Raw genomic sequence first — 12,577 nt, 5'->3', positions numbered from 1 at the left:
GAATCCAGTCAATGAAAAATGTTTTTGTATCAATCAATGTACTTTCTCAGAAAAGTTCATTACACCCGAAAGTTTTTTTTTTTTTTTTTTTTTTCAAAATTTGTTTTTCAAAGTCTTCTAATCCTGACTTTTCTTACGTGTGAAGAAAATGGTTTTGTTTCAAAGCCGAAGAGGTGTTAATCTAACAGTTAAGGTTGAAATCTCAAAAATTAGAATTCCTAAATTGAAATTCCCCCTTCCCTTTTCCTACTTTTTAAAGTCCTACTTCTTATCTTCACAATAATGCTATGGCCAAAAGATAGTGTACTACTATTATGGAAGGCATTATAATTCAAAATATGAACGTGCAAAAAGTAAATAAATAAAACTCAGTTGCTGACTCGATGCAAATGCAAAAGCCAGAAGTGGCAGAGAGGACGAGAAAGAAACGAATAGAAATAAAGCGGTTTAAATCAGACACAGGCAATCAAGACATTGACGTTTGATGCCAAATTAATGCGTCGAAACACGATGCTGCTGGTTTTCCTGCAGCAGCTGATTTAGCCAAGAGTTCGCTGGTAGTTTCCATCACATTTTCAAGGGGCGGTTAGCTTGAAAAGCAATCTGATTTATAATGACAATAGGTTTGGTAGCAGTTACCCTGCTCGCCATTTTTGCTACGAAAAAGATGTTTTCAGATTAATATAAAATGAGCAATCATATTCTGCCAGAAGGCAAGTGTTACAATAATAGAGTTGACTAGACAAAAAGGCAGGTAAGATAAATTGCTATTGATGCTTTTCTTAGAAAATGTCTTAAAATCTGGTTGTTTTCTCATATTCAACTGAGGATTAATCTTGAAGGGTAAGTCCGGATGCATGTCGTCACATCACATGTATAAAAAAAAGAATATCAAATGTGAACAGAGATTGCACGTCATGCATCTTAATACGCTAGTAAATTTTTATACTCGTAATGTTGATCAAGAGATAAATCCATTCACTAATCATTTAAAAAGCAAGTACAAAGTCACACTAATGCTGACTAAAATGATCCCATCTCCAATAAGTAATATGCATTAATTCATGTAATGATTAGGGTTGCAAACGAATCGAACGACTCGAGTCCGAGTTCGAGCTGACCAAGTTAAATTCGAACTCGAAATCGAGTTCAAAAATACTAAATTCGTTAGTTCGCGAGTCAACTCGAGATCGATTATATATATTATTTTTATTTTAATAGTAAAATTACATATATATCTCTAATATTTTATTATTTGTTAAGAAAAATTATTATTTTATTTATTTTTTAAAAAAAATTATTTTTATATTTTTTTAAAATCGAGCTTTATATTTCGAGTTCGAACTCGAGTTCGAGTTTCACACGATTCGATTAGGTCAAAACTCGACCCGACTTGAGTCGTTTGTACGCCTAGTTATGATGCACGGTGAAGTAGAGTACAGAGTAAAAATTTTTTAATTACTATTTTGGTAATAGAGTAAAATAGGCCTTCTGATTTGTAAGATTGTCCGTGGTATTTTAGGAATTGAATGTTCAACAACACACGAAACGTTCAAGTCATCATGTGACAACAACGGAGACAATTTGGCGGTGACTAAAGCTTGATGGAAAAGAAGAAAGAGAGAGGGAGAAATAAAAGCCATTCGAGGACCTTCAAGAACAGACGCGATGAAAGACAAAAATTTGGTAAATTGGGAGAATAGTAAAAGCTTTCCAGATTTTCTTGTACGCCTAAAATTAGAAAAAGCTAAAGACGGCTTACCACTTGGTCAATTACGCTATGGAAATATAATTATGTATTTTTCAAATTCTCTTTAGTTCTTGGGCAGCATTATTCAAAGTCTTTTTTATTGAATTTTTTTCGTCTTGAACCCGATACTTAATTGGACTTTTGTTCAAACTCAATATGCTTGGAGGGTTTTGTGAAATCTTGTATATTATGCTCCAAATTGGCTGAAGATTTTAATGAGGTTGGGACATAATTAGGTGATCGCTCTAAAACAAAATGTGCTTTTGGCATTCACGAAAAATTTGACATGATGAACATGAATGGATAAACAATATATTCCCTTGATCCGTTCGAATCTCTGGCTGTAATATGGCGAATATCTCACTAGTGATTATATTGGTCCCTAGATTCTTGGGATATGTTTTAGCCCTTAGTAATTCAGTACCGAAGTTTCACATTGACAAAATTCTCAGTATGCAGTAAACTTCATCAAAGCTACCATTTTTTAAGAAAATTGATATTCACCCCTTCTCACATCCTTTTCCTCTCCCCTCTAGAGCTGTAAACGAATCGAATCACTCGTGAACCGCTCACAAACAACTCGAATCTCAGACTCGGTCAACATTGAATTCAAGTACAGTTCGAATTGATCAAACCTAATTCGAACTCAAATTTGAATTTAAAGATATTCAGTTTGTTAGCTCGGGAGTCGGTTTGATTATATATATTATTATTTTTATTTTAATGATAAAATTATATATATATTCATAATATTTTATTATTTATTAAGAAAAATTATTATTTTATTTATTTTTAAAAATAAAATAATTATATTTTATTATTTATTTATTTTTAAATCGAGTTCGTGTTTTACATTTTAAACTCGTTAAGGTTGAGTTCGAGTTTCATAAAATTAAATTCAGATTTGATTCGATTAGACCAAAACTCGACTCGACTCATTTATACTCCTATCCCCCTCTAACTCATAGGATTCGAATCATAACTTTAACAATGAAGAAAATTCTAAGAGTCGTACCCTGGTCGCTGGCAGACCGATGCCAGTGATTTATCAAGCTACCTAATTGCCCGGGGGAGTAAAGTTTGATCAAGGCAATGGGAAGTACTACGATAAACATCAGTACTTTATGTTGCAGAAAAGTCCAATAAAGGGGTCCAGGATGCTACGTGCCTTAACCAAATTCGATTGGAAGGAAATGACCGCAATGCAGGAGAAGCACCATTGGTACGTACCTCATAATCTTACCAAACCACATAAAGCCATTTTGTGGAATAAGATGAGGGCCATCTGAAATTTATGTTTACTAAGAAAACTTTTCAAATGTCCAGCTTATTAGTGCATCTAAAAGTCAGTAATTGTATGTATTTCATAGTGCAATTTGTGCAAATACTTCTTCTTACGTGCCTGAAAAGAAAATTTTCATCCACAGATGAATAATTAATTACTTGAAGAAAATGGATACAGAATGAAAAGCAACATAATTAAGATAGCATAGTGATTTCTAGAACACTGCTGATGCAAGGAACTTCCTAAAGGAATCATATATTAGTCAATGAATTAATGTTCCTTTTTTTTTTAATCTGTATTTCTTTGAACTCAGTAGATTCTTTTCATAGATGTTCTTATATTCTCATAGGTATCAATCATTACGACAATTATTCCGGCAAACTTCCATTAGTGAGATTCTCATGGCTGCAGAGCTTTTACGCCAACAATAATACTAACAATTTTCTTTCGACCACCTTCGGCTGTTACATTCCAGAGTTTATAGTTTGCTCAATAGTTACCCTATAGTCCATCTAAAGATATATTCTTCTTTCTACCATTGATTTTCTTTCTTTTATTCTGTTTAATTCTACAATCAAGGACATAAAGGTCTTGGGGTTTCAATTTCTCTTTTCCCTTCCCCGTTTCTTAAATCTCAACTCTTCTCTGTTAAAACAAAAATTTTTTTAAAAAAACTAAGAAATAAAAGCTATTGTAATCTTAGTACAATATTTTTTTTAGGAAAAATAACATGTTTCATCCCTTACATTTCACAAAAATATTCCTTTCGTCCCTCACTTTTAAAACGAAGCAATTTGGTCCCTGACATTTAAAAATTAAACCTATTACATCCCTGAATCTAATTATCAATCTAAATCAAACCATCCAATAACCCAGTGATAAATTTCGGAGATAGAATTGATAGATCATTCCGTCAACTCCATCATATTCACATGACATTTATTGAACCAAAAAAAATAAAAAGTATAAGATCATAAAAGGTCATTCTTTGTCTTGAAATAATAGAGTTTTTTTTTTTGTAAATCTTTTCATGTACCGTTAGTATATACGCTTGCGAGTCTAGATATATATCACAAATACAAAATGTGGCGTTTAAATTTAAATTGAAATGATGTGGCAGGTACATAAACCCATCAGTGTATACAATGACATTGTAAGAAAGATTAATTCTTCTTTTAGATGTTATAATTTTTTATTTTTTATTTTTGGGTTCATTAAACTTCACGTGAATATCAAGTTGAGTTAGTCAAGTGATTTACAAATTATACCCCCCAAAATTTGTAATTAAGTTGATAGATGGTTTGATTCAGATTGATAATTGGGTTCAAGGATGTAATAGGTTTAATTATTAAATGTCAGGGACCAAATTGCTTCGTTTTAAAAGTGAGGGACGAAAAGAATATTTTTGTGAAATGTAAGGGATGAAACCGGTCATTTTCCCTTTTTTTTATGGTGCAGAAATTTGGCTACTCTCTGCACACGAACAACCACAAAGACACATACATAGTTGACACATGCACAGTGCACACACACAAGTAAAAGGTATTTTGCTCTTCTCTAGATGTTTTTTTTTCTTTGAAATATCATCCTTAGAAAGCATAGAATGTTACTACATCATTGTTTTATTTTCGTGTCCACCAATACAAATTCAACATTATGGTAAGACCAAAAAACCTATAGTAATAAAAGACCATTTTTTGCACGTTTTCATATGAATCAGAAATAAAAGCTCTGGCTGTCATTACATGGCAGCGTTTAGATAATTTGTATCTTATTAACACGTAAAATTGCAATGATTAGATTCGATTCAAGGTCCCTAATGAATAGGAATAGACACCTCTGCTCACCAAAATACTAAGGTTTGGCTAATAAGAGACTAAATCATTTTTCACCATACATTTAAATAATGGTACAATCTCATGTTGTTTTCATAATGAAATCCTAATAGTGCTAATGAATCTAATACACCAATCTTTTTGTACAACTTTAGCATCCTAACAATTCCTTAGTGGGGACAGGTAAGAGTTAATGCCAATTCCAAGCTGATTTCCAGTTCTCATCCAAGTGAGAGAATATTTACCAAGATCCTCACCTCACTTAAAGAACAAACAAAAAGAAGAAAACACTCCCATTATCAAAAAAAAAAAAAAGCCCCCCAGAAAAGATATAAGAAAATGAAAATAGGATCGTAAGTTGTAGACAAAACAATAATTTCAACACAGTCAATAAGCAAGTAATGAATGAATACGTGTGTCTGTAGAATTAACATCTAGTGATTAAGTCCATGCTCACACGTTCAAATACACCATGATGGCATTAGTAGCTTCACGATTAGTGATTAATTTCTTAATAATATTGAAAAATCGTATTGTGAAGGCATTAGGTGGTCAATTATTTGTCGTTGATCACATATGGAAAAACCCCTCGGATTAGCTGTTCATAAATTAGACTACTTACTTTTTAAGTCGTCTGTTTAGAAGAAAAAACGAAAGTATACAGCAACTTAACGGGGATGAATGAATCCAAAAAAAGTACTGTAGCATTAGACTCACACCTGAGTAATCTTTTGGTGCAAAGCAACAAGAAGAGCCGGAAAAAGTGGGGATGCTTCGTCCCATAGTGCTCTGAACTTACTTATAAATTGACTAGACGCAGTCCCCTCCTTAATTTGTAACTAGTGACTTTGTGGGTGCGCCTGTTTCTCTCTTCTCTTCTCTTCTCTATCACTCTACAACTCCTTGTCTAGCATTGGTTTTGTTTTTGCACTAACAAATCTCAGAGCTTTCTCTGCAATTCTGCATTATTGTCCACACAAGAAAACTCTGTTTTCTGCCCTGTTTTTTTTTTCCCTTCCTTTTGACTAAAAACTTCCCAGTCTTTTCCAGGTACTTCATAGTAATATTCTACTAATTAACGTGTGGTCTTTTATGTGGACTTGGTCTATGTTTTTATTTATTTAGTCTCCGTCTTAGAAACTACTACGAAACATGCAGGTTGATCTTCTATAAAGGAAAATGACCAACCAAAATGTGGTGATTTGTGATTCTAAATCAGGCTTTAGCATGGAGATTGTGGTGTCAATGCGTGAACCAGTTCTTTTCGCACAAGCAGTGCCTAAGCCTCTGGCTGCACCAGGTGGTGGTACGCCTATTATTTGGACAAAGCCATCGCTGAAAGTGCTCGAAACTGCTGGTGGCGGAGGCAGAATCAATGCATGGGTTGATTCGATGAGAGCTTCTTCGCCTCCTCGAAGATCATCTGAAAGTGAAGAAGTTAACAAGTCTTGGATGGTTAGTTTCGAAGCCTGTTTGGTAATCTTTTCTCGGTAGATATCGAATATCAACTAATGTTCTTGAAATTGTCTGTATTCTAACAGCTTCATCATCCATCGGCTTTAAGCATGTTTGAAGAAATCATAAAAGTTTCGAAGGGGAAACAGATAGTTATGTTTCTTGACTATGATGGCACACTTTCTCCAATTGTTGAAGACCCTGACAGAGCTTTCATCTCCAATGAGGTTTGTTCTCCATCATTTTCTTCTTGTTCCACTAACTTTTTTGTTTCTAAAGATTATACTATGAACTTAATAAAATTTGTTGCTTTTTTTTTTCTCAGATGAGAGACGCTGTGCGAGACATTGCTCATCATTTTCCTACCGCAATAGTTACCGGAAGATGCAGAGCCAAGGTACATTCATGTAAAGAATGAATACTTCTCTAGTATTCCCGACAATATCTCAGGCTTCATTTTAGCTAAAGAATCCTTAATTTTCAGGTTTACAATTTTGTTAAGCTATCGGAGCTTTATTATGCCGGCAGTCATGGTATGGACATCAAGGGACCAACACAAGGACATAGATACAGAAAGGTATTAAATATTATACAGCTGCCAAATTCACGACAGACAGTGCTAGTACATCCTACAATCTACCTAGAAAATTTTTGTTTTTACCATAGATACTCAATACTTGTATGATGTAATTTTGCAGGGCAATCAAACAGTACTCTGCCAACCAGCGAGAGAATTTTTACCCATGATTGATGAGGTAAGTTTCTGACATGAAGTAAAAAATGGGATTACGAAAAGTTTACAACTTACTTTATTTATTCTTTTTTGTACATGTTGAACCTGAAACATTCTTCCATTTTCAGGTATACAAAACTTTGTTAGAAAAAACCAAATCCATCCCTGGGGCTATGGTGGAAAACAACAAATTTTGCTTATCTGTACACTACCGCTGTGTCGAGGAAAAGGTACAATACTTTGATTAGTCTTGCCTATGTACTAATTTGTTCACAAACTTTCAGTTACTAACAGTATTTTTTTTTTTTTCTGGTTAAACTTACGCAGAGGTGGGCAGAATTAGCTGTCCAAGTTAAAACCGTCCTTAAGGATTATCCCAAGCTGAAATTGACTCAAGGGCGGAAGGTAATTTTCAAGATTCATCTATGACGAATATTCTGCGTTTGGCACAATAAGCTATTATTGTTTTTTTTCTTTTTCCACTTAGGCAGCTTATATTTGATACAGGTCTTAGAGATTCGGCCAACTATCAAATGGGATAAAGGGAATGCGCTGGAATTTTTGTTGGAATCACTAGGTGAGCAAGCACGGAATGAGAGACATTATGGGAATCCCATCCCTTTAAAAAGTGTCTTTTTAATGCGTTTCTAATGTTGTATTCTTAAACATGGATAGAATCCTTTTACCGTCGCATTACTTAAAATCTTGTTTGATTATTGGTTTTCAGGTTATGCAAACTCAGATGATGTTTTACCCATCTATATTGGAGATGACCGGACGGATGAAGATGCATTTAAGGTAGATGCTCATTCTTGATATCTCAGAATTGTTTCATATGGAGTAAATGTAGATTTTATACTATTAAGACATCCCAGAATTTAGCAAGCTCTGGTACATTTGTTTGATCAGGTTTTGCGTAAAAGAGGACAAGGTTTTGGAATCCTGGTCTCCAAAGTTCCAAAAGAAACGAATGCTTCATATACATTGCAAGAACCATACGAGGTAATTGAGACTAAAATTAGTGCAAATGGATATCTCTTTTGTCTTTACCAATGTTGTTTTTGTTACATTTAACAATCACTATCCATTTTTTAATGTCGTATTTTCGTTCTTTTGGCAGGTTATGTGCTTCTTAAAACGTTTGGTAGAGTGGAAAAAATCATCCTTGCGAAGATTTTGATTTATAGGGAGGCGAAACATCACGAGCGAGGAAAATTAAGGGATTAATGACCGTTGCCCTTGGAGTTTTTAACGGGGTGGGGGGGGGGGGTGAAAACTATGTATTTTTGTTTATAGTTGTAGTTATTGATTAATGCGAAAAATTTTGTATCATTGGCAAATTATTCAATAAATTTCTAGATTACAGCTTTGTGCATAATTAGACTTCCTACAATTTGTATATAATTTTTCATTTCCGTCTTTCCTTCTCTTCATATTATTCTCAACCCCCTGACCCCAAACTGTCCATTTAGGTTGTTATTTTATAAAAAATAAAATAAAATTATAGCGATTTGATATGTATGAAATTAAAAATAATTAAAAAATATATTAAAAAATATAAAAAAAATTTGAGAGAAAATGACAATCCGAACAAGACTAGACTCATGTATCCCCATAAGGCTCTTAATTTATTTTATTCTCCTAGAAAAGGCAAGGCTACCTTCTGCCTTGTGCACGTGAAATCTTGCATGCTTTTTCCTTTTCCTTTTCTCTTATTTGAGTGGAAACTGATGTTCTAGTTCTAGTTATAATGGGACAGCTCTTTAAACCTAACCAAATGTTAAACTAACCTCATCGGATGGAACGCTACAATACTATTGGACAGAAAATAGTAATGAATTTCTGCAAGTGAGTCAAAGACGTACCAGAATGCAAAGAAATAACCACACCAGAAATTTTAACATATTCATTTTGCATGTCGGCATGTTGTTCTTTTGACTTGAACAGTCGAAGAACTCAACGGTCAAATCGACCTTCCTCCAATTACTAATAAATAACATAAGTTACAAAAAAGAAAAGAAAAGAAAAGAAAAGTACACGTTGATGCCTGTTGAAGAAGGAAACTTTTTATGAGCACAACATCATCCGTGTTAAAAAAAGTCTGCTCACAGGAGAAATATTCATGGTTTTCCCGAAGCTATACAGCTGGAATACAATATATAGTACGTAGTTGTTGCAGGTCACTTCTGGTAACTCAAATGTTATTACAACATTGACACACTATTTATGGTTTGTGCTTCCAACATGGTTGAGAACTCCAACTCCAAGAGGTATTATGTTTGTAGTCAGAAACTATTTAATTAGATAGCTTTCTGAAGCTTTTAGCAATGCTTTAATTTAAGTTACAACTACGTAACAAGATAATCTTTTCACATTGGATTTACATTAATGGCTATCATTTCTTAATCATGCCTTTCTACCATAATGGTTGTACTTCAGCTGTCCGTTCAAGTCACAAAGTAAAACTCTTCTGTACTGCAAATCCAATGAAAAGACATTGGTATCTTTCTACCAATTTATCATTGTTGATAAGAAGATTAGATTAGGCATGTAGGTCTGTCTCTTCATGAGTCCCATTATGTGTCCTTTTGGTCTTTTCTGATAAAAAGGATCCCTCTTTTTTTTCATTCCTCATAATCACTCGAGATCTTAAAACAAATTCATAATTCATTAGCCGCAATCCTGCAGGGGTCTACACAAATCAGTTCTTGAAGAGCTAAACTCTGTAATTACCGGAGTCGATCCTGATTTAAGGATCAATTTGTGCCCGCCCAAATCTTGTGTTTAAAGTTGGAATGTCGAAAGGCAGTAATGCTTTGCATGCACGCACAAAAACGTGCATGCCTACATAGTTACACACACACACACACGTAGGATTGGGTGTGATCCCTAAGACGGAGGATTGAATTGATAATGGACCTGCACATGCTAAAGAAACAACGAAAGTTGAGGAACTTTAGGCAGTCAAAGACAAAGTCCAGGCTGATTTCTAGAACTTCGTTCTTCAAAGTTTTACTTGGCATTCATAATTCCACTCAGCAGAACACTCAATAATAGAAGGCATCTGTTAATAGTTGTAAAGGCTAATGACACTTGAACAGAAGGCTCAATTTAGACTATATAATTATACTTCTGAATCTCTAATATGGGCTTAGTGTATAAATTATAGTAACCTGCAGCCTTAATTGAATATTAAGAGTGCCAGGAACCACTAAAGTTCCTCTTCAAATCTAGCGTACACGAGTTCATGTTGCTTTTTCTAGCAGTATCATTATGAGTTGCACCCTTAATTTGTTTAACGATAAAGCTCAAAGTGCTATGATGCTTTTTTAATCAAATACATGTATTATTCTAATTCTGGGAAAAAAAGTGGTGCCGCTTTATATAAAGATTTTGTCTTCTGATTCCCTGTAATGCATCCCTCTGCATGTGTAGCCTCTTACCATTTGCAGTATTGTTATGAAAACAAGCTTCTCGAGCCACATGGTTGAGGATACTTCCTTAACTTACGAAACAACTAAATTCCAAATTAACCTTCCTTGGACATATAATTCCTCAGAGCTAGCTAATACCTATAATCAATTATTGATACAACATAAGCGTTTCTTACATCCTATCTATTTTGCATCCTAATGTGGCTAAGTTGCTCATTTAGGTATATACAAATGCTAGTAACCACTAGAAGAAAATAATTTGGTCAAGTGATGCTATCTTAGACTTCACACATGCATAGTTAGCCCATAACGTGTAAGTGTCACATCCTAGCTAGTATTGGCATGGCACTCGTATATTAACACCAATAATTTGAAACTTGCTTGAAACGAAGAAGGAAACAAAGTCATGTAAGATGTGAAAATGGGAGAAAACAATAGGACAGCAGATAATGGAAACGAAACATTATTGGGCAAAAGGAACCGTTCAGACCTGACTCTGTAAAAACAAAAGCTGATGGACCATTCAACTGATTAAACATTGAGGGCATTGATTTATAGAAAGTACAATTGGTTGGATGGGGCGATGATCCTAGGAAGCCTTAAAATAAGAGAAAGCAATCTCACAAGAGGGTTAAGATCTATTAAAGAGCCTTAATGGGTGGAACGAGGCCATTGCTCATAAACAGAAGAGAGCAGCTTAACACAATTGGGCACTTGGATTTGTGAGAGCCCACCTCAAAAGAAGAAAGGAATCTTAAAGTTTTTTCTTAATGGATTCGAAGCTTTTACTTTAATGGTTAATTTTCAGAGGGTTAGGTGGTGAAAGAGAAACGCACTTCTATGAAGAGGAAACCATTGTTGAGGAAGAGTTGGATTCCACTTAGAGTGCTTGATGTGAAGAAGACATGGATATGGAATGGGGACACCGATGCATACGCTTCTTCTAGGCCATATGGCAAAGGCAAAGAAGCAAAAAACTACTTGTCTTTTAGACGTGGAAAGAATGGCTTCCACTAGATTCAAGCCATCATTGGTGCTCTAAATCTAATTAAACTAAGTCATTTAAACACCAATTATTGGTGGAAAGGAGAGCACAACCCCAGAGAGACAACCACATTTGAGTAGCACAAACCAGCTTTCACTCAAAATCATTCATGACTTTCTGTCAGATTTTAATCCTATTTAGATCTCCTATAATGCAGGTTACCAATGCAACAATCAATATTTTATCTCTAAACCCTCCTGTTCCAACACAAGCAAATCAGTTGGAAAAAGATCTCATACTATCTCAAACAGTACTACTAGTAAGCTTTACTGTATTCTAATAGATTAAACCGTGACAATGATGTCAAACACTTGGGCAAATGTATGCCATTTTAACTAAAACTATACTACTTTTTAAGTTTCCATGTATTTAGACGCACTAAAGCATTAGGTTAACTGCGGACAGTGAACACCTGGCCTCTAGTTGACTGTTTTGGAACTTGGAAAGGGCACCTGATTCAGGGAGCATGACTCTAACTTCTTCTCACAGCATATGCTTTGTTGCGCTCAGGAGAGAGGGATGGTCCCCCCCTTCCCCCCGGCGCCCCCCTCAATGGATGGATGGTCAAGCTTTCATTGTTGCATTGGAGATACAGAAACATATTATTGTATATGGCAGATTTGTACTTAAAGTTGGAGAGTTGGATTCCCTTATGAGTCATCAGATGACTTTGTTAGAGGGAACAGACCAAGGAAATGCTGGAAATTTTAGAGTGTTCCTCAGAATTTGACACCGGGGCGCCTAAAGGTACAAAGTCAATTAAATTGAAGGGCATATACCATAGAGTAGCTTGCTGCATTATTGCAGCTAACTAGCCTCACCAGCAAGCAGGTGATCATGATAAAATAATTCAGGACAATAATGATACACAATGCTATACAGTTATCACAAGTAATAGTATACGTTAAAAAAAAAAAAACCTAGCTAGACAAGATGAGAAGTCTGTGCGGTCCTTTGGATGTTGGAGAATTAGATGAAATGAGCTGGTATTCAAACCTAGAAAGGTATCAACTATCAACTGATAACTGAGAATGCTCTAA

General features: G+C 34.8%; 1 protein-coding gene across 2 annotated transcripts; it reads left to right on the top strand.

The window, feature by feature from the left end:
- The first annotated feature begins 5,748 nt into the window (after positions 1–5,748).
- Positions 5,749–8,365, top strand: LOC113749683 (probable trehalose-phosphate phosphatase E). Of its 2 annotated transcripts, none has more exons than XM_027293506.1 (12): positions 5,749–5,920; positions 6,029–6,325; positions 6,412–6,552; positions 6,651–6,722; positions 6,810–6,902; positions 7,024–7,080; positions 7,187–7,288; positions 7,386–7,463; positions 7,566–7,635; positions 7,786–7,856; positions 7,968–8,060; positions 8,179–8,365. In XM_027293506.1, the coding sequence occupies exons 2-12, from the start codon at positions 6,050–6,052 to the stop codon at positions 8,236–8,238; spliced, it is 1,113 nt and encodes a 370-aa protein (XP_027149307.1). In that variant the 5' UTR covers positions 5,749–5,920; positions 6,029–6,049; the 3' UTR covers positions 8,239–8,365. The 2 variants fall into 2 exon arrangements, with proteins under 2 accessions (XP_027149307.1, XP_027149308.1); XM_027293507.1 differs by having other exon boundaries at positions 6,090–6,325; positions 8,179–8,364.
- The last annotated feature ends 4,212 nt before the right edge of the window (positions 8,366–12,577 follow it).

The sequence above is a fragment of the Coffea eugenioides genome, chromosome 10 (genome assembly GCF_003713205.1).
Source record: "Coffea eugenioides isolate CCC68of chromosome 10, Ceug_1.0, whole genome shotgun sequence".
Lineage (NCBI taxonomy): Eukaryota > Viridiplantae > Streptophyta > Magnoliopsida > Gentianales > Rubiaceae > Coffea > Coffea eugenioides.
Note: the sequence above shows the minus strand (reverse complement) of the source record. Positions and strands in the feature narration are given on the sequence as shown.

Coding starts and splice junctions, on each gene's coding strand:
- LOC113749683 (XM_027293506.1), top strand. CDS start 6,050: ATGACCAACCAAAATGTGGTGATTTGTGATTCTAAATCAGGCTTTAGC. Junction 7,081..7,186: donor TTTTACCCATGATTGATGAG/GTAAGTTTCTGA, acceptor TTCCATTTTCAG/GTATACAAAACTTTGTTAGA. Junction 7,636..7,785: donor ATTTTTGTTGGAATCACTAG/GTGAGCAAGCAC, acceptor ATTGGTTTTCAG/GTTATGCAAACTCAGATGAT.